At 49.2% G+C, this 24,222-nt stretch overlaps 4 protein-coding genes across 5 annotated transcripts; all 4 read right to left on the minus strand.

Moving 5' to 3' along the window:
- Nucleotides 1–80: 80 nt before the first annotated feature.
- Nucleotides 81–16,254, minus strand: mdga2a (MAM domain containing glycosylphosphatidylinositol anchor 2a). The gene is given in 18 exon segments (XM_029832981.1): nucleotides 81–2,273; nucleotides 2,388–2,487; nucleotides 2,624–2,754; nucleotides 2,853–3,014; nucleotides 3,087–3,242; nucleotides 3,517–3,537; nucleotides 3,709–3,886; nucleotides 3,950–4,098; nucleotides 4,807–5,079; nucleotides 6,182–6,499; nucleotides 6,590–6,919; nucleotides 7,341–7,613; nucleotides 8,186–8,318; nucleotides 8,938–9,134; nucleotides 9,452–9,527; nucleotides 9,529–9,627; nucleotides 10,650–10,789; nucleotides 15,227–16,254. Coding segments are annotated over 18 exon segments (2,910 nt in total). The 5' UTR covers nucleotides 15,300–16,254; the 3' UTR covers nucleotides 81–2,172.
- A 112-nt stretch (nucleotides 16,255–16,366) lies between these two features.
- On the minus strand, nucleotides 16,367–18,445 carry haus2 (HAUS augmin like complex subunit 2). Of its 2 annotated transcripts, none has more exons than XM_011619991.2 (8): nucleotides 18,326–18,445; nucleotides 18,146–18,217; nucleotides 17,954–18,040; nucleotides 17,782–17,880; nucleotides 17,636–17,705; nucleotides 17,433–17,565; nucleotides 16,885–16,993; nucleotides 16,367–16,636 (listed from the first exon to the last, which is right to left on the minus strand). In XM_011619991.2, exons 3-8 carry the CDS (start codon nucleotides 18,038–18,040, stop codon nucleotides 16,523–16,525), a joined length of 612 nt encoding a protein of 203 aa, XP_011618293.1. In that variant the 5' UTR covers nucleotides 18,146–18,217; nucleotides 18,326–18,445; the 3' UTR covers nucleotides 16,367–16,522. The 2 variants fall into 2 exon arrangements, with proteins under 2 accessions (XP_011618293.1, XP_029688849.1); XM_029832989.1 differs by having other exon boundaries at nucleotides 16,468–16,636; nucleotides 17,782–17,829.
- A 119-nt stretch (nucleotides 18,446–18,564) lies between these two features.
- LOC101072451 (dehydrogenase/reductase SDR family member 13-like) lies at nucleotides 18,565–22,623 on the minus strand. Its single transcript, XM_003962801.3, has 6 exons — nucleotides 22,431–22,623; nucleotides 20,448–20,566; nucleotides 20,211–20,334; nucleotides 19,946–20,118; nucleotides 19,691–19,844; nucleotides 18,565–19,499 (listed from the first exon to the last, which is right to left on the minus strand). Exons 1-6 carry the CDS (start codon nucleotides 22,552–22,554, stop codon nucleotides 19,240–19,242), a joined length of 954 nt encoding a protein of 317 aa, XP_003962850.1. The 5' UTR covers nucleotides 22,555–22,623; the 3' UTR covers nucleotides 18,565–19,239.
- A 261-nt stretch (nucleotides 22,624–22,884) lies between these two features.
- hikeshi (heat shock protein nuclear import factor hikeshi) lies at nucleotides 22,885–24,022 on the minus strand. The gene has a single exon (XM_011620004.2). The coding sequence runs from the start codon at nucleotides 23,849–23,851 to the stop codon at nucleotides 23,258–23,260; it is 594 nt and encodes a 197-aa protein (XP_011618306.1). The 5' UTR covers nucleotides 23,852–24,022; the 3' UTR covers nucleotides 22,885–23,257.
- Between the last annotated feature and the right edge of the window lie 200 nt (nucleotides 24,023–24,222).

A 24,222-nucleotide genomic window follows, 5' to 3' on the forward strand; every position in this document is an offset into this window, starting at 1 on the left:
ACCGCTCAACATGTCCCAGTAAAACCAGCCTGTTCAACAGTTAAATGAGTTAAATGAAGAATATGATACACCTGAAATTGAATTTTCAATTTATTTCTATAATAATATTAATAAACATCAGATGAAGTTTCCCTTTCTTCATTCAGTCCGAGGACTTTTACTACAAAGATAAACGTCTTGTTATAATTTCAGGGGTTTCTGGGAAATGTAGTCTGTCCAGACGTGAAGTCACGTCAGCTTGTTGGTCGGGATTTGGTGGCCTCTCCAGTGACCCCCGCCATCTTTGTATTTTTTGACACATCTATGGAAGCCCATTAACACCACAATGAGACACATCAAAAAGACACCTAAAACCAACCAATCATCAAAAAAATAAAATATGAGTTTCACAACAAAGAAGCGATGGTGTGTTTTAAAGCTCCGACTGATGGCAGGGAGAGCCAATATGTGGTCAGCATTTATGTTTTACTGTGAACGATGGCCAACTTTTAACAGACAGAAAGGAAATGGAGAGAACACAAATAAAAGTCAGGGGCTGCAGTGGAAAAACAACATAAAATGTGTCGCCGCATGACAGGGCGAAGAAAATCATATTTAATATTTGTCAGGTCTGAGAGATTCACTGATGAAGTCAGAAATAGATAAAAAATAAACTACTTCCAGGTATTCTGATCAAACGGAGTCCCTTACAGCTGCTGAAACAACAGTGGTCACATTGCTCCAAAAATGATAACGCGAGGGTGATTGTTCCCGCAACAGTGACGTGAGAAGGAGAACCTCTGCAGAAGAGACATTTCAGTTCCAAAATAAGCACAAATAATACCGGATTTTGACGTCAAACCTTGCGCAGAAGCCGAAGCCTGTGATCAGAACGAGAGTCGCCTCCTTTCAAAGTGTTTCCATCTAAAGGTGGAACAACTGGATGGTTTTAAAATCAAAACGAGCTGTGGGTTCACAGTGGCTGCTGTCTGCTCTCCTCTGGGCTCCAGGAGATAAATGAGGAAAACAGAACAATGTCATTTGTCCTAAACGAGCTTCCATACAGGTGTGCTGTTCTGTCCATGCCTGCTGATATGCATGTTTGTGCTTTCTGAAAAATCAATGCTCAGAATACATCAAGCTCACAAAAATAAAATACACAAATATTCCAAAGCTTTGAGATTTCCACAAGAAAATAATGGAACTTGAAATCAAAAATGAAATCATACATAAGCGAAAGTAGCGTCAGTCACTGTATCCTTCAGGAAACTCTTCTTTTGTAAATTCAAGGGAAGTGTTCCAATCCCATCACTAGAAAGTCTTTTATTTTGAAATGTCCAGGGAGCTTCTCACATTATGATTGCATCTCGGTTATTTTAAAAACTTCCTGTTTGCATATTGTTCTTCTTAAACCAGTTTTCCCAGAATCTTCTTCGCATCAAAAAACTGTGAAATGGATTTTCTGCATAATCAGGTAACAAGATACTGACTTTATCATCCCTAAGAGACAAGAATTGACTTCGTCCTTTTATTTCCGTGACAATGGCGGTCGTCAGTGACCTCTTATTTCAGTCTGAAGGCACTTGATGTCGTGGCGGAGAACGGACGCTCCTCACGCCTCATAATGTTAAAGTACATTAAAACAACCAGCCATTACTCTGTCCACCTCGCAGTACAGTACTGATGATCGGCGGGGGGGCGGGGGGGAGCAGACGGAGGGGCAGGGCGGGGCAGAGGCGGGGGGGCGGGGCTCCGATGGCTGACATTCTTCTAAGTGACTGACAGACGCGAACCTTCTGTGCTTTGACCCTAAAACCCCAAATCTTCAAAGGTTAAAAAAGAAACGGGGGGCCTTTTTCCGACGATGTCCGATTCCAGCACCAATCAGGACCATCGGGGGAGGGGGAGCCAGCGGGCCATGCTGCCCCCAGCAGGCAGAGGGCGCTCCAGATCACTCTGCGGTGGTCCATTGGATGGTTGTGGAGTGTTAAAGGGCGCCAGATTCAGCGAGCTGGCTGCTGTCCATTGTTATTTTAAAAGTGCTTCATAACTCAAATAAATATGATGGGATGTAAGCATGCCTTTTGACCCTATGTGTCAGCCATTTGACATGTCTGACCACATCTTTGGTAGGTAAGGAGGGCTGGATTGGGAGGAGGGAGGCAGTAGCGTCTCATATTCAGGGGGAGGGGGTCACCTCTGAAAGCCAATCAGAACCATGCTCAGAGTGATGCTCAGCGGCCATATATGTGGGGATGACGGGTGGCCGAGCGACCGTAGATCTGTGTAGGAGCCAGAGAGAGAGTGAGAGATAAAGTTTGAGCACTGACATATTCTTACAAATAATCCCAAAAGGACAATTTATGGCGTCAGAACGTGTGTGAAGGGTCAGGGTCGGGCGGGCTCACTGTTGGATGGAGGGTGTGTACATTCCCCTTCCTGGATGGCGACGTCGTCAATGGCGATGTCTCCCTCGATGCCGGCCCCACGGACTCCCTCGATCAGCATCTAACAAGAAACCACCTCGGTCTGGTGAAACTGTCATCTGATAATCAACTCACCGATAAGTTGGCAACATGAGGACTTCATTCCTGGAGGTGTTGCTGAATGAGCCCCAGCCACAGCGGCCTGAGCCTATTTGTACCTGAAAGGCTGTGGTTGGCTGGATGTTGACCTTGGCTTGGAGCCACTGGTCTCCTTGGTTACCACTCAGACTCCATACGGATGTGTCCGTCACCGTTGGACCTTTTTGCCTCAGAAATACATTTAGAGCTCCTGCAGACACAAAATTTGTTTGGGAAGGAGTAGCATTGGTTGTAGAGGTACTAGCTAGTACTGGTACTCGTAGCAGTACTCGATTTTGAGTGTCTTACCGATGTGTTTGCCGTACATGTGGTAGTAGAAGGAGAAACAGTAGGTGGGGCTATTACTGAGGGAGGCGGAGCTCTTTGCATTTGAGTTGAAGGTGGGAGTCAGAAGACGCGCTTTGTCTCCATCCTGACGCGGTCTGGATGTCTCTATGTACATGTAATAACCTGCAACATGTGACAGGAAACATTGTGTATCTGCGCGCGTGTGTTGCTGTGTGTGTGTGTTTCTGTGTGTACCTTGTTTCGAGCCATTGTGGTCAGAACTGGGCCCAGTGTTGGGGGTATATTTAGTGTTTCGCGTGGCAGCGCTGTGACGCGTCCAGTCAAACTCGTCTGCTTTGTCCTGACTGAACAAACATATCGCCTCTTCTTCAAAACCACACTGGAACTCCTCTGATGAAACACACACACACACACACACACACACACACACACACAGGAGAGAGTCAAGCCCGTTGATCTACATGTTTAGGGAATATTCAGATGTTCCGGTCACATATCCAACCACCACATGGGGGCAATCAAGGCATACGAACACATCAGGCAATAAATACAAGGCGTTAAAAATATTTATAAAAATATTCTTTATAAAAAGAAAAGGCTGCGATGCTGTCAGACGAATAATTCATCCAGAATATACCGTCAGATGTTTTCAGCAGAAACTTACTCAGATGTGGGTTGACAGGAGCTGTGAAGGGACAAAAAGGCTCTGTTAGAGCAGCAATCTCCGGGTTTGTTTTGTCAGTCAAACACCTTTTATAGGATGATGAAAAGGATGAAACACATGGAGAGATCACACGACCAGCAGACGATGATAAATGGAAGGGCTTCCTTTGGAAACTGTCGGAGACCAACTTACTGCTGTAGCTGATGATGCGTTCAGTGGTGTCGCCCTCTCCAAAACGAGTGATGGGGGTGAGGCGGACCAAGTATGATTCTGGTTTGATGAGTTCAGTCAGGTTGTAGGTCAGCAGCTCCCCCTTCTGGATGCTTCCTTCTATCGGAATCTGTTGCTCCCACCAATGAGACTGACCCATCTGTCAAAGACAAAGAAGTTCAGGAACCAGCCTCACTCTCAGGCCCGTGTTGTCCAAACTCACCTGTCTGAAGCCCAATCTATAGGCCAGGATCCGGTCCACAGCGCCGGGCTCCATCTGGGTCCACTGCAGCTTGAAGCCGTAGGCTCGCGGTCGGTTCTGCCACAGAGCGCTGCGAGCGTCGTAGTAAAACTCCGGAGCGTAAGCCTTACCTGACAACACATTAGCACGTCTCTGTCGTTACATCATCGCTTAACTTCAGGTCCATAGAACGTCACAGCAGTTTAATGTCGTAAACCTCAGTTATGTTTACTCAAAGTAGTGATGTTGGTCGTCAAGTTGTTGCTGTTTAAAATGATTAGAAATACATAAAAACTACAACTCCCACGCTGCATTCTGGTTCAAAATACAACCGATAAAGAAGTAATACAATGCAGAAAAAGAAGAATCATCATCATCTGTAGTTAGACCTGACCCATGGAAACACGAAGTCATGTGACCTTTTAGTGGGAGGACATGCTGCTCTACGATTGGCTGAGGTGAAAAGCGCCTCTGTCATGTTTTACTCCTGATTAACGGCGTGTTTTTTCCCTCAGCCTCCCTGCGAGCTTAACGTACGAGGCTTCAGCCCGTGAACCCCACCCAGCCTGTCTCCGGTAAGAAGCTTATCATCACTGACAGCTTCCCAGGAAGTCTCAGAGTCTTGACAAGACGGCGGGGAGCTTACACACAGCCGATAAATCCAATAACCAACCAAATCGATCGATTACCAGAGCTGCTCATATTTAATCTTCTGCTTTTTCCTCATACTCATACTCATCGGAGGGTTCTTGTGACCAGATAAGGAGGGTTAAAACTCGATACGACCCCCGATCAAACAATCTATCATCAAATGTCAGATATTGGTCCAGCCAGCTCACCTGTGACCAGGTAGGTGCAGCGCCCTGCCCCCACCTCATTGGTGATGTCACAGGTGTACTCGCCGTAGCCCTCTCGATTCAATGCCTTCACCAGGTAAGTGGTGTCGTCCCGCTGGTGACTGAACTGTCCGACGGTGAGGAGGCGGGATCCCAGCTTCCACTCGTACCTGAGCAGGCGGGCTGGGTGAGCCTGCAGGAGGCGACAGGTAAGGCTGAAGGCTCGACCCAGAGCCTGCCGAACCTCCGTGAAGGTGGGTTCCACCACAGGAGGAACTGTGAGGAAACAGCACAAGTAATGTTACCACGATTAAAAACATGGGGGATCTGGCGCCACCTAGTGGTTAAGCATAAGTTCCCTGTTCAGTCGCTGTAGATTTACCAAGAAATTTGGGTTTTAGCTCGATACTGCGACAGAGATTATCGCGGATGTTCGTCAAAACATTCATTTTTCTTTGTGTCTTTTGAGCTATTTCTGAATAAGAATGTTGAACGGAGGTGAAACAGCTTGTTTCACAACATTTACCATCTTTTTGACGTCAAACTGTAAAATTGTAGGTGTTCCTAATCTGGCAGGAGGGTTTTTTTTGCTTGAAAAACGTCAGCGGGGTTGTTGAGTCTTCATCGCTTTCGTCCCTGTAATCCTCCCCAGAACCAGCAGACTCTCAGGGATTACTGTCATCCTGAGAGCTTCAAAAAGACCCACAGCTCCTATGAATCTCTACGTTTCTCATGAGCATCATCAGCACTTTTTCCTCAGCAGGACATACTTAACGCGTTTAGCGACTCCGTTGCTACGCATGTTAGCCGTCGGCAGTTTTTCAGTGGGATTAAAATCATCTGAAATTTTAATCTGCAGCATGTTTCACCTGTAATCTGCTCTGTGCTGCCGCAGGGACCAGAACCGGTCCAGAATCACAACGTGGACCTAATTCTAAACCTGCAGAATTAACAGATGATGTCACCGCCCCCCCCCAGTGCATCATGAGCAGTGTCATTTCTGCATGGCTGCTCGGTGCGTGAAGCCCTGCAGGATCTGGCTCTCTGAATTCTGCTGTGTGTGCAGAAACATCAAGACTTGGTCAGCAGAATCTCCGAGGACTTCAGCAGCTCAAAGATGTGCAGCAGAACTGACTCATGAGTGCTTTGTCCTCCCTCCTCTGGGGATCCGTGAGGATTTTCTGCTCTTTTCCTCCTCTGTGACGACGACGCTCAACAGAAATAAGGAGGGTTTTGAGGTGGTCGCTGGTCCACACCCTGACTGGCACCAACGGGCGAAGGGCAGAGGAGTGCTTCATATGTCTGTGAAGGTCCTTACAAATACACATGTGTCCATAGATGTGTGTGTATGGTATAGATCTGCACGCGTGTTACTCACACTGTACCACCAGATGGATGAGAGCCTCTCGTGGTTTTACATTGAAGCCGTTGTACTGGCTGGTTTGGCAGCGGTACGTCCCGCTCATGTCTCGGGTCACGTTGCTGATCCTCAGGACGCCGTCGTAACTCTCCATCTCAGCCGATCCATCGGGCATCGTGAGCGGGGCCACGGCCGCCACTGCGCTGCTCTCCTCCACCCGGGACCAAAGGATGATGGGTTTGGGCTTCCCCGAGACCAGACACTGCAGGTCCACTGTGTCACCCTCCTGGGCGATGAGATGAGAGCGCCCCCTTGGGACGGTTAGCTCTGGAGGAACTGCAGGCAGAGGCGGGATGATGTAGACTGACCCACACAGACGATCACCTGATTCCAGATGATCACTGCTGCACCTCCAACCTGACTCACCCGTGGTGGATGAGATGTTAACGTCAATGCTGATCTCAGGGCTCCCGCCGTTTGCCAGCGATGCCACACAAGTGTAGGTGCCAAAGTCGGTGAACTTGAGGTCGATGATGTCAAGGTTTGTGGTCCCGGGAGAAACGTTTGTGTCCGTGTGGGTGATGACCATCCTCTCAGAGCTCCTCAAAGGCCGACCGTTCTTCAGCCAGATGAACTGGAGCTCCTCAGGGGGTGTGGCCTCCACCTGGCAACTGATCTTTACCTCCCGGCCAATCTGGATGTTGTCGTCATTGTGGTACGGGTCGGGCGTGATCCAGAAACGACCTTTGCGAAGACCTGAACAGGAAGTCAGCAACACTGTCAGTTTGATCAACAACCTGAGTCGTCGCCGCAGCTTCATCAAATGATCTGACTGGTGTGTTAAGGAGGGGAACCAGTGTCTTCTCTACACCGGACTACATTACCCAGAACACCCTGCTCCACTTACGTCAGCCGACGCATTTAAACAAACCCAACGGAACACACACAAGACATCCACGAGGACCAAAGGTTCTATCTGAAGGTTCCTGGGACTCCTCCTCACACACTGCTGGATTATAAAGGCTGTTCTATATTTGTCTCCCTGTTTTGATGGCTGGCTGGTACAAACTCTCCAAATACACACTGTAATTTTCAGAGTCCTTCTTACACACACTGATAACACCGTTTGTGTAAGTGTGTGGAGAGGAAGACGGACAGAGCGCGACGCCCACTGTACCTCTGACCAGGACACTGACGGACTTCTTCACAGGACTGCCCACGTGGTTGGAGGCCAGGCAGGTGTAAGCGCCACCTTCCTCAACAGTGACTGCAGGGATGGTCAGTGTGCCCCCATTGACCACACTCCTGCGAGGGAGATCCTCCCCCCCAGGCCTCACCCAGGTCAGGGTGGGCCGGGGGTCCCCGCCCGACGCCACACAGACCAGAGTAATGGTTTCGCCTGGATTCACGACCATGGGGTCCTCCAGGAGAAGTTTAATGGAGGGCGGAGCTGATGCAGGGGGTTAGAACGAAGAAGAGTGTGAACGATTGTCCTTGAATCAGCAGCAGCAGAGCATGATGGGAGCTGCTCTCTCCATTATTTAACGAGCACTTCTGAAAATGGGAATCAGGCGGGAAAATGTCAATATTTTACAGTTTTATTAATACCTGAAAGAAGCCAGATCCATCTAAAGTGGATGCAGAGAGGACTTCGCCGCTGTGCAACACAAACGACAACTTTTTACTCTCTCTAGTTTCATGACTCATGACTTTCAAGCTGTTAGGTTTCCATGGTTACGGTGCTCTACTTGACCTACAGTTATCCTCGGACACCGCAGCTTTCATGTTGACTTTAGTGAAGCCACAGAAAGAAAAAAGAGGCGATAAAAATAGTCCAATCCACCTTAGCCTGGCTGGACTCATGTAAATCCCATCAGCCCCTGGGGCAGGGAGACGGGATCCACTGTAGGTCAGAGATCTACTTTATTTATGATTTATATTAGTGGAGTGACCTGCAGCCCCAGAAACAGGTAGCATGTGTGTGTGTGTGTGTGTGTGTGTGTGTGTGTGTGTGTAAAACACCTGTTAGGTTGGTCAGGCTGAAGTGGGCGCTCTTGTCTCCGATACCACAGATGTTCCTGACAGAAGAGATGCAGGTATATTCAGCATAATCCTGAGGACGAAGATTCTTCAGCTTCAGGATCTTTGTCTCACCCTGCAACCACACACACACACACACACACACACACACACACACACACACAGGAAATGAATCGGACCACACGTGAGGGTGGTTGAGAGGGTCTGAACATGGGGACTCAGACATCAGTGGAACATGGAGGCTCATGACTATATTGAATATGTTGGAAGCTCGTCTTTTCTTTGCTTCCTCCCTTTATTCTCCTCATCCTCACCTCTTTTCCTCATTGTCACATGATTCTGATCTCATCTGGCAGCGGTGCTGCTGATTTCCACCTCCCCGACAGATGAGATGACATTTAAATAGACCACCATCAAAGATGGTGAGCATTTTTGGCAGACGAGGAAGCTGAAGAAGAGGAAGCGGCATTAAGTGTGCGTGTGTGTGTGTGTGTGCGTGTGGGTGGCATTTGGAGGGGGTGATGGGGCCTTCCAGATGATACTCCAGATCATCTGTGAACTTGGTCTGAGCTGCCGTCTCTGACTTCAGCTAATCAGTGATCAAAACAGAGCTCATTGATCCCGTTGTCATGGATACAACTCAGATGAAGATATTTGATCAATAAAGGCTCATTTGCGAAAGGTTTTAAATCACTTTCGACGGCCAGCGCGAGGCAGGAACGTCCTTTGCTCACCTGTGTGAAGAACGGTTCGTAGATCTCCACCCCAGCGTCAGAGCCCTGGCTCAGCACCTCGCGGCCCCGCCTCCAGGTGTAGCGGACAGGTGGGTTCCCATTAGAAGCACAGCGCAGAAACACGGTCCGCTCAGAGTAGAACTGCTCTTTCATCTCCCCGACGCTCTGATGGACCCAGATGACTGGATCGTCCAGGTCTGAGGGGGAGCGAAGCGGGACAGTTTGTTCACCTCACCTCCTCCCACTGTGGCGCCACTGAGCCCAGAAGACAACAGGACTGGGAATTTAGCCGCACACTCAGACCGGTTGTGTGTTGGTCACATTTTGAGACACCAACGTAAACAGAGGCACCGTTCCCAAGATGCACCGCTGCCGCTGTATGTGCAGGTGCCCTGAAGGCAGCACTCAGCTGTGATGCATTCAAGTACCACTCAGAGCGCAGTGGAAAACAAGCTGCAGGGTGTAGTGGCTGTTATTTATGCATGTGTGTGTGCGTGTGTGTGTGTGTGCTTACAGTATACATCCACTCTTATGGAGTGGATGGCAGGTGAGCCCAGGCCGTTGTCAGCCTTGCAGTAATAGCGCCCCCCCCTGATGGCGGCTGATGTTTCCGATCTTCAGGGTCTCGTTGTGCAGAGGTGGGCCCACCTGACGCTCAGAAGCTCCGCCCACTGTCTTTGTCCAGCGAACCTGCGGAGGGATGAACGCTTCGGGTCATTTGAAATGGACGATGTTGTGCTTTACCTTCCTCACCCTCCTCCGCCTCCTCCTCCTCCTCATCTTCTTCTTCTTCTCTGGTTTCAGACAGACAAAGAAAAGTTCTGTTGGAGATTTGAGCCGACCGACTCGCCACAGTGATCGGGTCTCCAAAAGGATCAGACGAGATTAATATCTGATTGTGATTTGTTTTTCCAGTGGCTTCAAGGACTTGTTGCTATGACAACCAGAGCGGGTTTCATTGTACACTTGTTACAGTGTGATTCACAGCTAAGAGAGGAGGAGGAGGAAGATGAAGAGCAGGAGCTGAGCACTGTGGTGACTCAGTGTGTGTGTGTGTGTGTGTGTGTGTGAGCAGCTGAGCTATTTATAGCTGCAGCAGGCTGACAGCGGGGGTTTTGGGGGGTGGAGTCATACAAACAGACAGTTTCACGTAGATGATTATTGATTATTGATCACCAGTAACAGAGTCAACATGATTTTAAAACACTTTGTGACAAGACCGAATTTTCAAAATGAAAAACGCAGCAAAATCTTTTATGATGTCTCATAAAAACACACTCCCGAGTCTGATTTGTCACCTCTGTGTTTTGATTTTGTCCCACAGTCTGGCCTGACAGTGAAGTACGCACGCGAATGGGGTTTGATTTAACTATTGACGTTGAAACTTTATTTCCATCTTAAAATATCCTACTTGAATATTCCCTCTTTATTTATTGTGGCTCTTTTTTTTCATGTCATGAAACACAACTACAACATACTGTAAAAACTCGGGCAAAAATATTCAGCTGTTGCCATGGAAACAACTGCTCCTTATTAGCCCAATATCTCATTGTGCTGAAGAACAGCCAGTGAATGACTGAAGGTCCGACTGCAAACACTGATCAGGTGATGTTATGATGTCCTTCAGGCAGGTTTGGTCATTTTTGCAACAGTGTTTCTGTAAAGGGTGGACGGATTATGGCGTGGTGTGTGTGTGTGTGTGTGTGTGTCACCTGTGGGCGTGGGTGCCCAGTCACCAGACACTGCAGTTCCAGTGTAGCTCCCTCTCTGATGGTGAAGACTCTCTCGGTGTAACGCTCCTCCTGCAGGTTGCACGGCTGCCTGGGGTGGATGATGCGGACAGTAGGGGGCGCTGCAGAGGAGCACAGCACGGTTCAGCTGATTCGTCGCCCGGATCAAAACCGAAGATGAAATTAACGTTTGACTGGGATGTTTCATTGCTCTGGCGTCGGGCGAATGTGAGGCTTTATTGATTTATTCTGATGTGAGAAAGAAGGAGTTTTATTTCAGGTGTTCCTGGACCGGAGCTCTGCTTTATCTCTTCTGGCTCCTTCAGTTGTTGTTTCTGATGACGCACACGCGCAGAAAAATGTCCAAATGACCTGAATTCCTCTCTTCCATGTGAGCTTTTAGACTCTTTCATCAGTATCCTCCCAGCTTCCATCCCTTCATCCTTTCTGGCTTCCATTTCCTGCTTCAAACACCAGGTATTAGTTTAATCCCCGTGTTCTCTGCAATAACCCAGACACACACACACACACACACAGAGGCGCACGTGCACGTGCACACACGGGCGTTGCAACGTGGAGGTGCTGGAGGCTGGAGTGGGCTGACCAATCAATGTTACTGACCGATCGTTTATCGGGTTTTATCCAAATAACCAACGCTGACGTCATTCATCTGTGACCTGTTTCCCAGGTACAGTAGAGGTCACCTGACTGTACCGCAGAGACACAACCTTCCCAGTGGGACACACGGCGCAGGTGAATCACACCACCAACACAAACACACTCTGGTTACTGAGCTGTCAACATCACTCCCAGCAAACGTGTAAGAATCCGCGCACGTGCGCGTGCGTGTCGCTTTAAAGATCCCAAAACAGCAGCTGATGAAGAGGCATCCTGCTGCTACAACAACCCCAAACACACACACACACACACACACACATCAAAATTAGCTCCCGGTGCCTGTGGATACACACTGTGTTTTCCTCAGGTTATGGGGACATCAATGTGTGTTCTGGTGGAACCAGAGTTCAGAAGAGAGCAGAACTTTGATCAGGCTCAACTACTTCATCCTACACATTTTTGCCCATTTGTGATGTGGGAATAGGTGAATATTCAGACCAGAACTGGGGCCAGAAGCAGAACCAGGGCAGAGCCAGAAGCATCTCGGACTCAGCCTGAATCTGTCTCAGCTCAGATTTAAACTCCGCTGGTTTATTTATGCCACACTCCATTTTTACACCATCTCCGCGTGTTGCGTAAGAGCTGCGGCTCTATTTGTGGATCACACCATCTCGCAGGGAACCGCAGTCAGTAGGACGGTTAAAAATAACCACGGACGGCCGATTGGCTGACGGCACGGGGCCCCTTCTGCATATTTAATGAGGAAGAAGAAAGCAAACTGTGAATGGGAGTCAGCCGACAGAGCCGAGGCCATCCTACGACGGATTTCTGATTGGAGGAAGCTTTAACCAACCAACCAACGGCAGCGGGGGGGGGGGCCCCATCTGCTGGCTGGTCGGTTGTCTTGATGACACGGTCAGCAGCACAGACAGCAGCACAGACAGTCCGCAAACGTGGCGAAGCCCTTGAAACAGACCTTTACAAATAATCCTTTCCTCCCTTTGCAAAGGTTCCTCAAAAAGGTCCTAGCACTGGAGCGGACCAGCAGAACATTAGCCTACGTAGCATTAGCCTACATAGCTCCACCCACGTGTTCAATGCTTGTTATTGATGCTTCCTCTGTGACATCACATCCTGTTGCAGCTCCCGTTTCAGCACACGAAGGATGTATGCGAAAATCCAGTCGCTGCCCAGATGTTCTGTCAGTCATCCCGTCACTGTGAGAGCCTCCGCTGCCTCACGGACACAGGAAGTGACGTCATTTGGCCGTGTTGATGATGTAACTGAGCGTGAGCTGAGCGGATGAACGTGTGAATGTCGGCCGTGCTGCGATCGTGACTCACTCTCAACATCTCCACCTGTTTCCTCTGCTGCAGCTGCTTCAGCCCGCCGACAGCTTACATAAACCCAGTGCATGCTGGGTATTATTCTGCTAGCATGGCCTTAATCCCAGCACGGGGACGACGCGGCTCCCCGAGGTGGAGATGAGCTGCTGCTCGCTAACGTCCTGCCGCCTGACCTGCTCTGGCAATCGATCCCAACACTCAGCGAGTCTGTTAGTAGGAGCTGGTGGCCAGAGGTCAAGGGTCAAAACTCTTTATGTCTCACTTCCATCAACATAGCTTCCTCTTCACAACCCTGTGGTGTTGTCACGGTACCAGTGAGGGTCTGATGACCGTGGCGCCGTCAGTTCAACCGCTGTCAGGTGATGCTAGCCAGTTAGCCTGTAGCTACTGAAAACCCCTGACTTAAAGCTGTGTTGGTATCCGCTATTAGCGACTCTCACTGAGCTGACGTGTTGCGCGCGTGGAGGTGTTAGCATGTTCAGCCTGGCGTCTCACTGCATTAGCTTGTTGCTTTAGCCAGCACATGTTGCTCTGCTTCATCATCACTGCTAAACTCCTCATCATCACTCACTGAGCTGCAGGAGCTACACTGAGCGGCTAACGTGACTAATCTGATGAGCAACCCTCATCAGTCATCAAACACACACACACACACACACACACACACACACACACACACGCGTGCGTATATGTGTCAGAGTGATGACAGAGAGGATGTAAACCTCCTCTGTTCTGTATGAATCACAGCCAAACCCAGTCAGAGGCAACAGCATGAGCGGCTTCACACACACACACACACACACACACACACACACACCCCACACACCCACACACACACACACACACACACAAAGCCCAGCAGCGAGCTTTTGTGTTAAATGTCATCACAGTGAGCATTGTGCTCTTCAGGGCTGGAGCCATCTTTGCTGCACCGCTCAGACCTCAGCACCTCCCCCCCCCACCCCCCACCCCCACAGATGTTCTCCTGGGTTCTGGGATGTCCTGTTTCCACCTCAGCCAGAACCACCAGGTACTCTTCCAGGTTCAGGTGAGCCAGGTGCTGTGGACAGGTGTGGGGGCACCAGCTGACCTGGGGTAGTGGGGGGGGGGGGTTGAAGAAGAGGAGGTTTCCTCAATAGCTAGATTATTATTAGTGTTATTACTGTTGCCACTGTCGTTAATCAGAGGCATCCCAGTGTTGCCATGGTTATCAATATCCTCTCACAGCAAGAAGGTCGCGGGTTTGAATCCCCCGTGGGGGTCAGGGCCTTTTCTGTCCAGGGGCTCCAGTTTCCATCCACAGACATGTATGAAGTGGTGAATCTGCACCCCCCCCCCCCCCCCCCCCCGATGTAGTATTGTTATTACTATTGTTATTACTATTGTTATTACTAGTACTAGTGTCATGATAACATCTCCCGTTAAGGTTTGTGGATAAACAGGTCCTCGCAAAGATAGATATCCCACCAACACCAACACTTGCGTCACCGCAGATACAGAACTCTGGTTCTCTCTCTCTGGTTCTGGTTCTGTTCTGCTGGACCGGGACAGTAAAAGGTCCAAACTCGGCTCTTGTCCGTCGTTTTTCCGTGGATGAACGGATGAAAACAGGAGGCGAAGCTCAAACAGGAAGTCCCTCTCCAATCCCCTGCGTTTGTCAGGTCACAACAGACGCGCGTGTGCGACGTGCAACAAAAACACACACTTCCAAATCCCTCACCACCCCCCCCCCCCCAGAAGCAGATTAGTGTTGTCATTTCCTGTCTGCCGCGTCACTGTTAATTGTGTGATATAATCTGTGACCTGTAACAACACATCAGCCGGATTCAGCGTAAATCTACAGTTCCGGGACACGCTGAGCAAACGGACTTCATTCGGTCGGGTGTTAATAACAGGCGTTATAACAGGCGTTAATAACAGGCGTTATAACGGGCGTTAATAACAGGCGTTATAACAGTCTAACTAACCAGGGAACGGGAAGAAGGGATCCCGCTGCAGGGATCCCGTCCTAGCACGGGTCACATGACGTAGACACCGAGCTGAAGCATGACGGAGGACACGAGCCAGCACACGCCAAGACTGACCATGGGAGGGGGCGGAGCCTCCAGTCAGGATGCTGCCAGCACATCTGGGCAACGTCGCTATACAGATGTGCACATCTGCACAGCCACACGCCGGTGCATACAGTGCATACAAGCAAACATCTGTCCGTGCCTTCATCTACCAACGGGTCATCAGGTGAGGCGGGTCAGCGGCCCGACGCGCACGCGCACACGCGCGCACAAACCAGAGAACAGTAGGAAATCAAACATATAGAGGAAGCCGAACGAGGCTGCAAGCCTGGAATCGAACCCCCAACCTTCCTGCCGTGGCCTGAATAAGGGACACAGGTGCATCACGTGGTCAGACCCCTCCTGTTTACAGGTGGGCGGGGACACACCTGTTGTGCCTCTAAGCCAGGTAGGAGCGCAGCGTCGCGCGCGCACGCACAGGATGCTTTAAAATCCCTCGCAAGGTCAAACCGGTGGCTGGGAAAAAAAAAAAAAAAAAACACCTTCCAATTTCAACATTTACGTGCACAGGTGACGCGCTTACCGTACACGCCCTGGCCGTGCACGCTCTGCAGGGAGCCGGTGAACAGCCACAGTAGAAGCAACGCTACATCCATCTTCACATCCCGCTCTGGCCGCCTGCCTGCTTCTCTCCCCCCGGGGAGAAGGTTGTCAGTTCGCTTCCCCGCAGCCGCGGCTGACGCCGCTGCGCCTCCTTTCTCCGCCTCCTCCTCCGCCGCTCCGACCGGAATCCGGTGCGAGGACCGGTTGGCATTCAAAGATCCAAACGTGTCCGCCACTCGCACCGCCGGCGCCGCCGCCACCTCCCACCCACCCCCCTCCCCCCCAAAGCCCGGTCAGTCGTGACAGGAGAGTCCGGTTCTGCTCATGCCGAGGCTAATGCTAGCGAGGACCGTGAGCTCTCTGACCAGCGGCGGTCAGCGGGGACTCGAGCCGAACAGCAGGTGTCTCAGCCGCGTCTCCTTGATGGTGACATTGTCGGAGAAAAGCTAAATTCTGAACGCATCATGTCGGTCTGCCGGAAGCTCCACCGCGGCGGGATGTTCACAGGTCCCCGCGTCTCCTCCGCTGGGTCCCTTGGGCTCCTGGTCCGGTCGGTACCAGACTACATCCACATCACCCCCCTGCGGAAATAGCAGCGTCCGCTCCGAGTCCTGCCCCGCGCTGGACGACTCGGTCCGCGGCGTCAGACCCACAGGCGCCAGGGAGAGAGCGAAGCCCGGCCGCAGAGATGCTCCGGAGCGGAGCCGAGTCAAGCGGTCAGTCCGGTCAGAGGAACCTACCGGTGAGACGTCACCCACCAGTCTGCCGCGAGGACACCGAAGAGCTTCCGGGAGGGTCCTTTCAAAATAAACGCTGCTGACGTCACTGAACCCGAACGTCTCTTGATATAGAGCCCAAACCTTCATGTGAACTCAACCCAATAACCGCGATTAGGTTGTCTGACAAATGCAGAAGAAAATGTAAAGATTAACGTTATGAAATGGGTCCTTTACCCAGAACCCAAACTGACAAATATCAGTGACAATTTAAAGCCAATATAAATATAACACATATAAATATAACATCATTAGAGGACATTAGAGTTTTTTGTTTTTGAGCCACACAAACACCTGAGTGTATTCACAGACCTGTGTGTGCAGTACAGAAACAATACTCCGTATTATCTTTCAATTTATTAGTGTCAGTGACCGTTGAAGCTGAAGACTTAATGGGGGTAAAAAAAAAATATATCAAAATCTCATGTTATTAACAAAAAAAAGTGACCTCCTTAATTTCTGCCATAATTTCTATAAGATGTGGGGGCAAAAGTCAGAGGTCATCTTGTGCCATCATCACTTAGTCTGCTGCCGCCTTCCTGCCAGCAAAGCACCTGATCGGACAAACTTTCCACCTCCACCACCTGAGCCAGTAACTGGGCGAGAGAGGTGTTCTGAAAGAGAGAGAGAGAGAGAGAAAGTTTGGCCACAGACGTCTGGCGTTATCTTTGACTAAACACATTTGTTACTGTTTTCAGGGTTTTGGTCCGATTTAACATGTGAAAAATCTGAGTTGCTCTAGAATCTCCACATCTCCCTTCACGTTTGTTGTCATTCTTTCCCAGTGAATATGATTTGACGGTAAGGTCGGGTTTGTGGCGAGCCTCCGTGCACGAGCTCAGGGTGGTGCGGCGTTACTGACCAGCTGAGCCAGGTGGGCCTCGGTGGCGGGGCTGCAGCGCAGCGACGTCACCATCTCCTCCAGCTTCTCGATGAAGTTCGGGAGCATCATCACCAGATCCACCACGAACCTGAGACAAGAACACAAACAGACCGGGTCAGAAGTAGAAACAGCCACACCAAAGCAACGTTGGATCCATTTCTTTCAATGTCCTGAACTCAGCATATTTTTAACTAAATGATTTGATCTCTTTCTCAAGGTTCCCTGAAGCTACAGATGAGCTTCATAATGTTTAACCATAAAAATCTAAAGGATGTTGACAGAGGTCAACAGGAGCTACTGGAAACCTTCAAGTCTGAATACTTCAAAGCAACATTTAAACCAAGAAAACTGATATTTTGACTCTGTAATTACCCCACAATTAGACCTTTATCACTAGAATTGTGACTTTATTGACATTTAAACACTCTGGTGCTGGTGGGATAATCTGAGCAAACATGCAGATCTATTAAATTCATTAACTACCCACATTTAAGAAATGCTGAGATAAACCATCGGTGATTTGCTACCTGTGCAGGTCAGCCCGGATGGGAAGGTTGGTCCGACCCAGAGGCTTCAACAGTCTCTGCCTCAGATTGTTCTGGTTCTTCAGGAGGTTCTGTAGATGAGTGCAGAGCATCTCCAACGCCTGGAACCTCCGAGCTGCAGAACGCACGTCGTCAGCACCGACCGATCACGTGACCAGACACTGGGACATCAAAGCAACTCTCACCGAGGTGGAACTTGTGTGTGACGTCAGCGCTCTTCTTCTCCAGTTTCAGAAGCTCCACCTTCAGCTGCAGCTGTAACAGATGGTTTACCGCCAATGTAACGGTTTCTCTGGGACATAAAAGAAAGTAATGGACCATCGAAGCCCACCTCATCCAGCTGTTTCTGCATTCTGATTCTCTGTTCTGCTTCCTGCAGCTGTGGAGAGAAACTGGGATTCAGCCTCGTAGAAGCAGAGTCTAAGAGCTCCTGAAGACGGACAGAAAGAGGGACGGTGAGGCCTGGGTCATTACTTTTTAAATGATGAAATATTTACTCTCACCTGAGTCAGAGCACCTCTGGACACGCATCTGGATAACACGGCGGCAGCTGGAGTCACCGTGAAAGGACAAAGTTCCCAGTGAAGCATCTGTTTAAGGGCAGAAACCCCCGAGGATGAGCGAGTGTAGCAGAAGTGCCTCCTGCTCCACTGCTGCCATGTTACATTTGACAAGAGAAAACACGGTAAACTGACCTCCTTAAACAGTCTGAACCCAGAAACTCTCAACTAGCAAGAACCGCTGCGAATGATCCCGCCGAGCCCGAACTAACAAACACACACGCAAACACATTTTAAGTGTTGGACTCGGGAGTTATGCTCAAACCAAATTTTGAGAACTTACACCTCTGCTCACACTTTTAAGGAGCTTTTTACCTCGTAAAACAAGCAGACTTTCTCAAATGTACCGCTCAAACATCCGCTTCTTCTTCTTCTTCGTCTTCTTCTTCTTTTGGCTCATTACGTCATCAGTCGCGTCACTGACCCCTGCCGGTGGGAGCTGTTTACTACAGTTTGTGACAACCTGGATGCGTGAGGTGTGCGCGTCGTGCGGGGTGGTTGAATAAACAGTATTCATTGTAGACATTGTTTTAAAATCAATTTCGACTGAAGGGTTAAGGGTTTGTGCTTGTTTGCGAGATCAAGCAGTTTAATATTAAAGAGGCCTGCAGCAAGGTCCGTTTTTTTACATTATTATAAACAGTCAGCCTCGATAAAATAACAAAATAAATGATATATAAAATCAAAACAGCAACATTTACTTTTATATTTCCATGGTTCTATGCCGCAAGTATAAACTTACACTTCATTACATTAAATACTCACACATTTTACATTCATAACTTTAACTTTTGCTAATTTCCCTGATGGACACCCCCTAAAGGGATCAATAAAGTACTCTTGAATCTTGAATCTTGAACAGCAGTGAGATTTTGAATCAAACATAACTTTCTAGCAGTCAGATTAAAAATGTTCTGCTGTATTTCATTTCTTCACCTTCAGAACATCTGATTACTTCTTACTTTACTTTTCTTGTATCAAGAGATTTCTGACATGAAGGTCTCTTTATTTTTTTGGTTTGTTTTAGCATAATAAACTGTTTACACCCCCCCTCCCTGCACTTTACTGCATAAAGTGTAAGAAAATTAATAACACAAGTACTTCAAACCCTGACAGGTTTATATGTCACAAAACCGCACCCCCAATATTCACCAGGAGGTGAAAATCAAACAGAACCACAGAGTCCACCAATAATCCCTTTAAGGTCCCTTGAAGGCTGCCGTTCCACCTTAGGAGAGTCCGCACAGAGCTTCGCTGACCTCCCACAGTTTCTGGGCCACGGCATCATCTCGGGCACTGCCGGCAACTTCCTGGACAGAGCAGCAGGAGAAATAATGCCCACTCAGAGGTTCCAGCCCCTCCTGCAGGCAGCAGTGCAGCGTGGTCTGAGCTCCAGCCTCTGGGTCCAGGAACAGGAACTGGGCCACGGGCTCGATGAACACCTTCTGCCACAGACTGACGTGACGAGACAGCTCAGTGCGAACGATACCTGCGGGGCGACAGGATGGCCACAGTCTCATCTCTCTGATGACCTCAGATGGAGGCTAACTAATTAGCAGTAGAGGTTTTTATTTTATTTAAAAAGTAAAACAGTAAAACTAACTTGTTTAGGATAAAACAGTATCATAGCTCCATGTTCTGACACTCCTGCAGGAGCCTGAACTCAGCACGGTTGGTTACCTGGGTGCACGCTGTAGCAGGTGACATCACTTCCTCTCAGTCTCTTGGCGAGCTCATGTGTGAAGAGCACGTTGCAGAGTTTGCTGTTACAGTAGGCCCGGAAGAACTGCCAGCTGAAGCTGCCGGTGCCCAGATGCTTGTTCTCCGCCAGAACCTGAACACAACACCGTCATTAACGTCCAAAGAATAGATAAAAATCTGGAATGAAATGCTGGCAGCTCTGCACCGGAGAGTTGGGAGGATTGTTAGCCTGACCTCAAAGTCAATGTGCCCCCAGCGGTGAGCCATCGATGACACGGTGACCACGCGTCCTCCCCCCGCCTCCTTCAGACGTTCCAGCAGCAGGGACGTCAACAGGAAGTGGCCCAGGTGGTTCACGCCAAACTCCATACCGAAACCATCGTCCGTCCGGCCGTCACCCACCAGACCTGCAGGGCAGAGGTTTAAAACCGACGCGGCCTCCAGGCGCCTGTGCACCTCAGCTGTACACAGGACGGCGATGAAACGTGTCTAAAGGTACCAGCGTTGTTGATGAGCAGGTCCAGTCTGGACCCGGTCCTCAGGAATTGTTCGCAGAAGCAGTGGACGGACTTGAGACTGGCCAGGTCCAAATGCATGTACGTCACGTCGGTACTTCCTGTTTCCTGTCAGGAAAAGCAGCAACGTTAATCCAAACTATTTACTGTTTATTTCTCTCCCATTACCTTTTTTTTTTTCATTAATACTTCAGTGTCCACTGGTTTGGACTCCGCTCTACCTGCTGGATGTCTGTGATGGCGGCCTGGGCTTTGTTCCGGTTTCGGCAGGCCAGGATCACACTGGCTCCCCTCTTGGCCAAATGTAGCGCAGTAGCTTTACCAATGCCAGTGTTCCCCCCTGGAGAAGAGACACCCCGGAGTAAGAGCAGTCACGTAGCACTGTTGCGTCACCGCAGGGCGAATCCTGTCACTCCAGTCGCCTTCAAGCACGCACGACTTTGATGTGATGTGCTAGCGCAGGTCATGGAACACGTCTGAATCACAGCACGACATTCCGACTACCAGGCTAAGACAAACTGACGTCATGTGTCCTCTGCGTTTGCTAACCTGCTCACGTCAGAGGAGGCCATCAACATTCTTGTCATTTCTGCAGATATTTGTGTGTCTAATGTCACAAAACGTGCGTCAGGTGTCTGAAATGTCAAAATCGCTCTGGCCTAAATGAGGAAGACCACAAAAGAGTTCCGATTCTGTCCGGAGTTTAAGAATCGTGATTTTAACCTCTGAATATTCTGTCAGGACTCTAAATCTACATTTTAAAAAGAGGCTCGAGACACGCCTTTTTAATCAGGCCTTTAATTGATCTTTTGATTATTTTTCATTTCTTTTATGTTCTCATGCTTTTTTTTATGTCTTATCCTTATTTTACTTGATACTTTTACTGTTTCACTCCCTCAGTTTTCAGCTTTTACACCTTTTATCCCATTTACTGTTTTAGTCCTTCAGTTTTTAGCTCCAGTGTTTCCTCATGGGGGCCTGCCTGGGGGTGCCTGGTGGTCGACTCTGGCCTGGGTGGTTCGGGGGCTCTGTGCCTTGGTGTGGAGCCTCCGGTCTGTCTGGGTCGGGCTGGTCTTTGTGGCGGTACCACCTGTGGTCATGGACGATGACCTCGCCCTCGGCCTGGTGGGCCTCCAAAGGTGGCGTCTCCTTCGCCTCAGGTCTCGGTGCCCAGCCATGTCTCAGCTTGTTTGTGTGTGTGGGTGTGTGTGTTTGAGTGTGTGTATGCACGTGTGTGTGTGTATCTGTGTGTGTGTGTTTCCTTTTTCTTGATTCTCTTGTTTCTCTTTGTTTTTATCCTTTGTGAGGCACTTTGTGCTACCCAGTGTATGAAAAGTGCCATATAAATAAAGATTGAATTGAATTGTATTTGCAGCCATTGTCACCCCAACACACGCCCGTGCCTCAGTATCACACTCGTCCAGTGACGTGCGGTGAGGTTCATGGTTAGTGAGGCTCCGACTCCTCAAGAGTCAGATTTACGATTGTAAGAACTGAAAAAAACATCTTATTTCACCATTTTCCCAACAGCATACAACTACTGATAATGCTTCACATCCCATCTGCATTCCTCTTTCAATTACACTCACAAACCAACACAAACATACACACAGGACCATATTTGTCCTATAAAGGACTTTCTTTTATAGCTATGGATCAAGCACCCATCTTGTGTTTTAAGAAATTCATATATACTGTAAACAAATTAAAGTGCAGAGGTGTGTGCAGCACAAATTTAAATTTTGACCAACAGTCCAAAAAATTCTGTTATTTTTCAAACTTTAAACTTTAAATTCTGGTGCTTCAGTAATTTTTAATAAAGTTTGCCTGCGGCAAGAAAGCACCCGCCAGCCTGCGTGCGCCCCCTTGAGGTGAGGCAGAGTACTGCCTGCCTCGCCTGCTGACCTTTCTCTGCACTTTATTGTGCGATCAGCAGGAATAATTCTCTCTCACATGCACAAAAGACATTACATAGACTGCAGAAAGTCGTGGTGTACAACTACTATTTCTATAAAGTTCATATTAGCGATATGCTGAGGAACAAAAACGAAATAAATGGACTAGTGACTAGTCCCAGTTATTTCATTTCTCTCCTGAGAGTGAAGTCATTTTACCCCCATGACACCACTCAGGTGGGGTGATAGGAGAGGATAAGGTCAATTTTAGATGGAATCAAGTGTCCCTGCCTCCCCGAACTTGCTCACCTGTGATGATGACGGTCTTTCCAGCCATCGGGATGTTGCCTCTACATTTGGATCTTTTGAAGAGCGTCTGTTTGAGGACGCAAACTACCAGGACCACGGTGAAGAGCAGCAGCACCTGAAACATCTTCCACGTCCACGTGAGAACAGCAGACTGGCTGAGCTCTAACTCTCACCACACCTGGAACTCACCTGTTGGACTAGTTCCAACGATCTTGAGGTGGCAAAGGGAGTCACCGCTCACTCATCGGACCAGTTCTACAGCTTGAAAGTTTCGACCTTCTTGAACCCAAATAAAGTTGAAAACAGTTGTGCTTTCTCACTTTTCCCATTATTGTTGTTTCGCAATCAGGTTATTTTAATTTTCCTCAACATTTCTTTGCTTCAGAATTCTAATATTCAGGCTGTTTGTTTTTAATTTCTCTTCAGAATTCCAAGAACTGGAGGAGCCAAGAAATAACAATGTAAAGCACGTTTAATATTTTAGTTCAGGGGATTTCTGTCATCATGAAATCCAAATCTGGAACTACATTACCCACAATGCAGAGTGAGAAACAAAATCAGTGCAACTTGCTTTATCCCCCCCCCTCCCCATCACTGAAATGTTAAGACAAAACTTCAGAAACAGACACTCTTGAAACGTCCGTGTTATTTTTAAACATGATGGCACATTCACTCAGTTCTGTTTTGTGTTCTTTGATTCCAAGTTTGATCATCACCTTGGGATGGAAGGTGAAAACTTGTTTTCTGCTTGGAAATAAGATGAAACCGGTTCCTTTTGAAAGAGCACCGAGTAACCAGGTCCAGGTCTGCACAGTCAGATGTTCTCCTCAGCTCTTCCAGAAGTTCGGATTCTGAGCCAGCCTCCTCCGGAAGTTCTCGTACCATTTGAGGATGCAGCTGGATGGGATGAAGGTCTCTGTGGGGTTCGGGGTCATTTGGGCCTGAGAGACGGCGAACGACGAGGCAAAGTTGTACAGATTGTCCAGCATCTTCTGGGTGAACTCCAGGAAGGAGTCGACGGTGGAAACGGCGGCGCTCGACGCCGGGATCTGCTGGGCCAGCAGCTCCAGGGCTTCCACCGACACTCCCACCTGAGCCACGGACGACGACGGGGCCATCGCGCCGAAGGGGTGCGAGCCGCCCACGCCCGCTTTCAGCCCGGAAATCTTGAAGATGGCGCTGGGCTTGTCGTTGGTGATGAAGCCGAGCAGCTGCCACACGGGCCCGCCGCCGCTATTCGGGTCGGGGAAGGAGAAGTAGACCGCGCCGCCCATTCCAGCGGGGAAGGGCACCGTGCCCAGCATGAACACCACCACATGGTTCACGCTCTCGTAATCCGCCAGGTTAAACACGAACTTGTCGGGTGACACCTGGACCGCGTCCGTCTGAACCAGCCTGCCGGCGACCACGCAGCCGAACATCCTGCAAACTCCGTATCGGACACGGACTAGTTAGCCTGCTTCTGTCCCGGTGGCAGCGGTCCAACGCCGGCGGAGGCGCACAACCCAGCCCCGCATGTAGTTGTGCAGCTGCTGGAAGTTTCTAGCACAGTGCGCCATGTTCTTCTTCTGCTCGTCACTGTCACATCCGGCACGTTGCTGCCATCTACCGGCCACGCGTGGAAGCGCACCCGCAAATATTTCCGCCGACATATAGAGTAATAAATTAGTACTTTCATTAGTGCTTCTCATGAACTTTTCTACATGGTCTCCTAAAGAAAATAATGTAACTATGAAGTTAACAGTTGCAAATAGAACAGATGCAGTTTTCCACTTTATTGTGATGGTAGTAT

Source organism: Takifugu rubripes, chromosome 2, assembly GCF_901000725.2.
Source record: "Takifugu rubripes chromosome 2, fTakRub1.2, whole genome shotgun sequence".
Lineage (NCBI taxonomy): Eukaryota > Metazoa > Chordata > Actinopteri > Tetraodontiformes > Tetraodontidae > Takifugu > Takifugu rubripes.

Coding starts and splice junctions, on each gene's coding strand:
- haus2 (XM_011619991.2), bottom strand. CDS start 18,040: ATGCTTCACTGGGAACTTTGTCCTTTCACGGTGACTCCAGCTGCCGCC. Junction 17,706..17,781: donor TGCAGAAACAGCTGGATGAG/GTGGGCTTCGAT, acceptor CATCTGTTACAG/CTGCAGCTGAAGGTGGAGCT. Junction 17,566..17,635: donor CACACACAAGTTCCACCTCG/GTGAGAGTTGCT, acceptor TGCGTTCTGCAG/CTCGGAGGTTCCAGGCGTTG.
- LOC101072451 (XM_003962801.3), bottom strand. CDS start 22,554: ATGTTTCAGGTGCTGCTGCTCTTCACCGTGGTCCTGGTAGTTTGCGTC. Junction 20,335..20,447: donor CCATCACAGACATCCAGCAG/GTAGAGCGGAGT, acceptor TTTTCCTGACAG/GAAACAGGAAGTACCGACGT. Junction 19,845..19,945: donor GGGGGCACATTGACTTTGAG/GTCAGGCTAACA, acceptor TGTTGTGTTCAG/GTTCTGGCGGAGAACAAGCA.
- hikeshi (XM_011620004.2), bottom strand. CDS start 23,851: ATGTTCGGCTGCGTGGTCGCCGGCAGGCTGGTTCAGACGGACGCGGTC.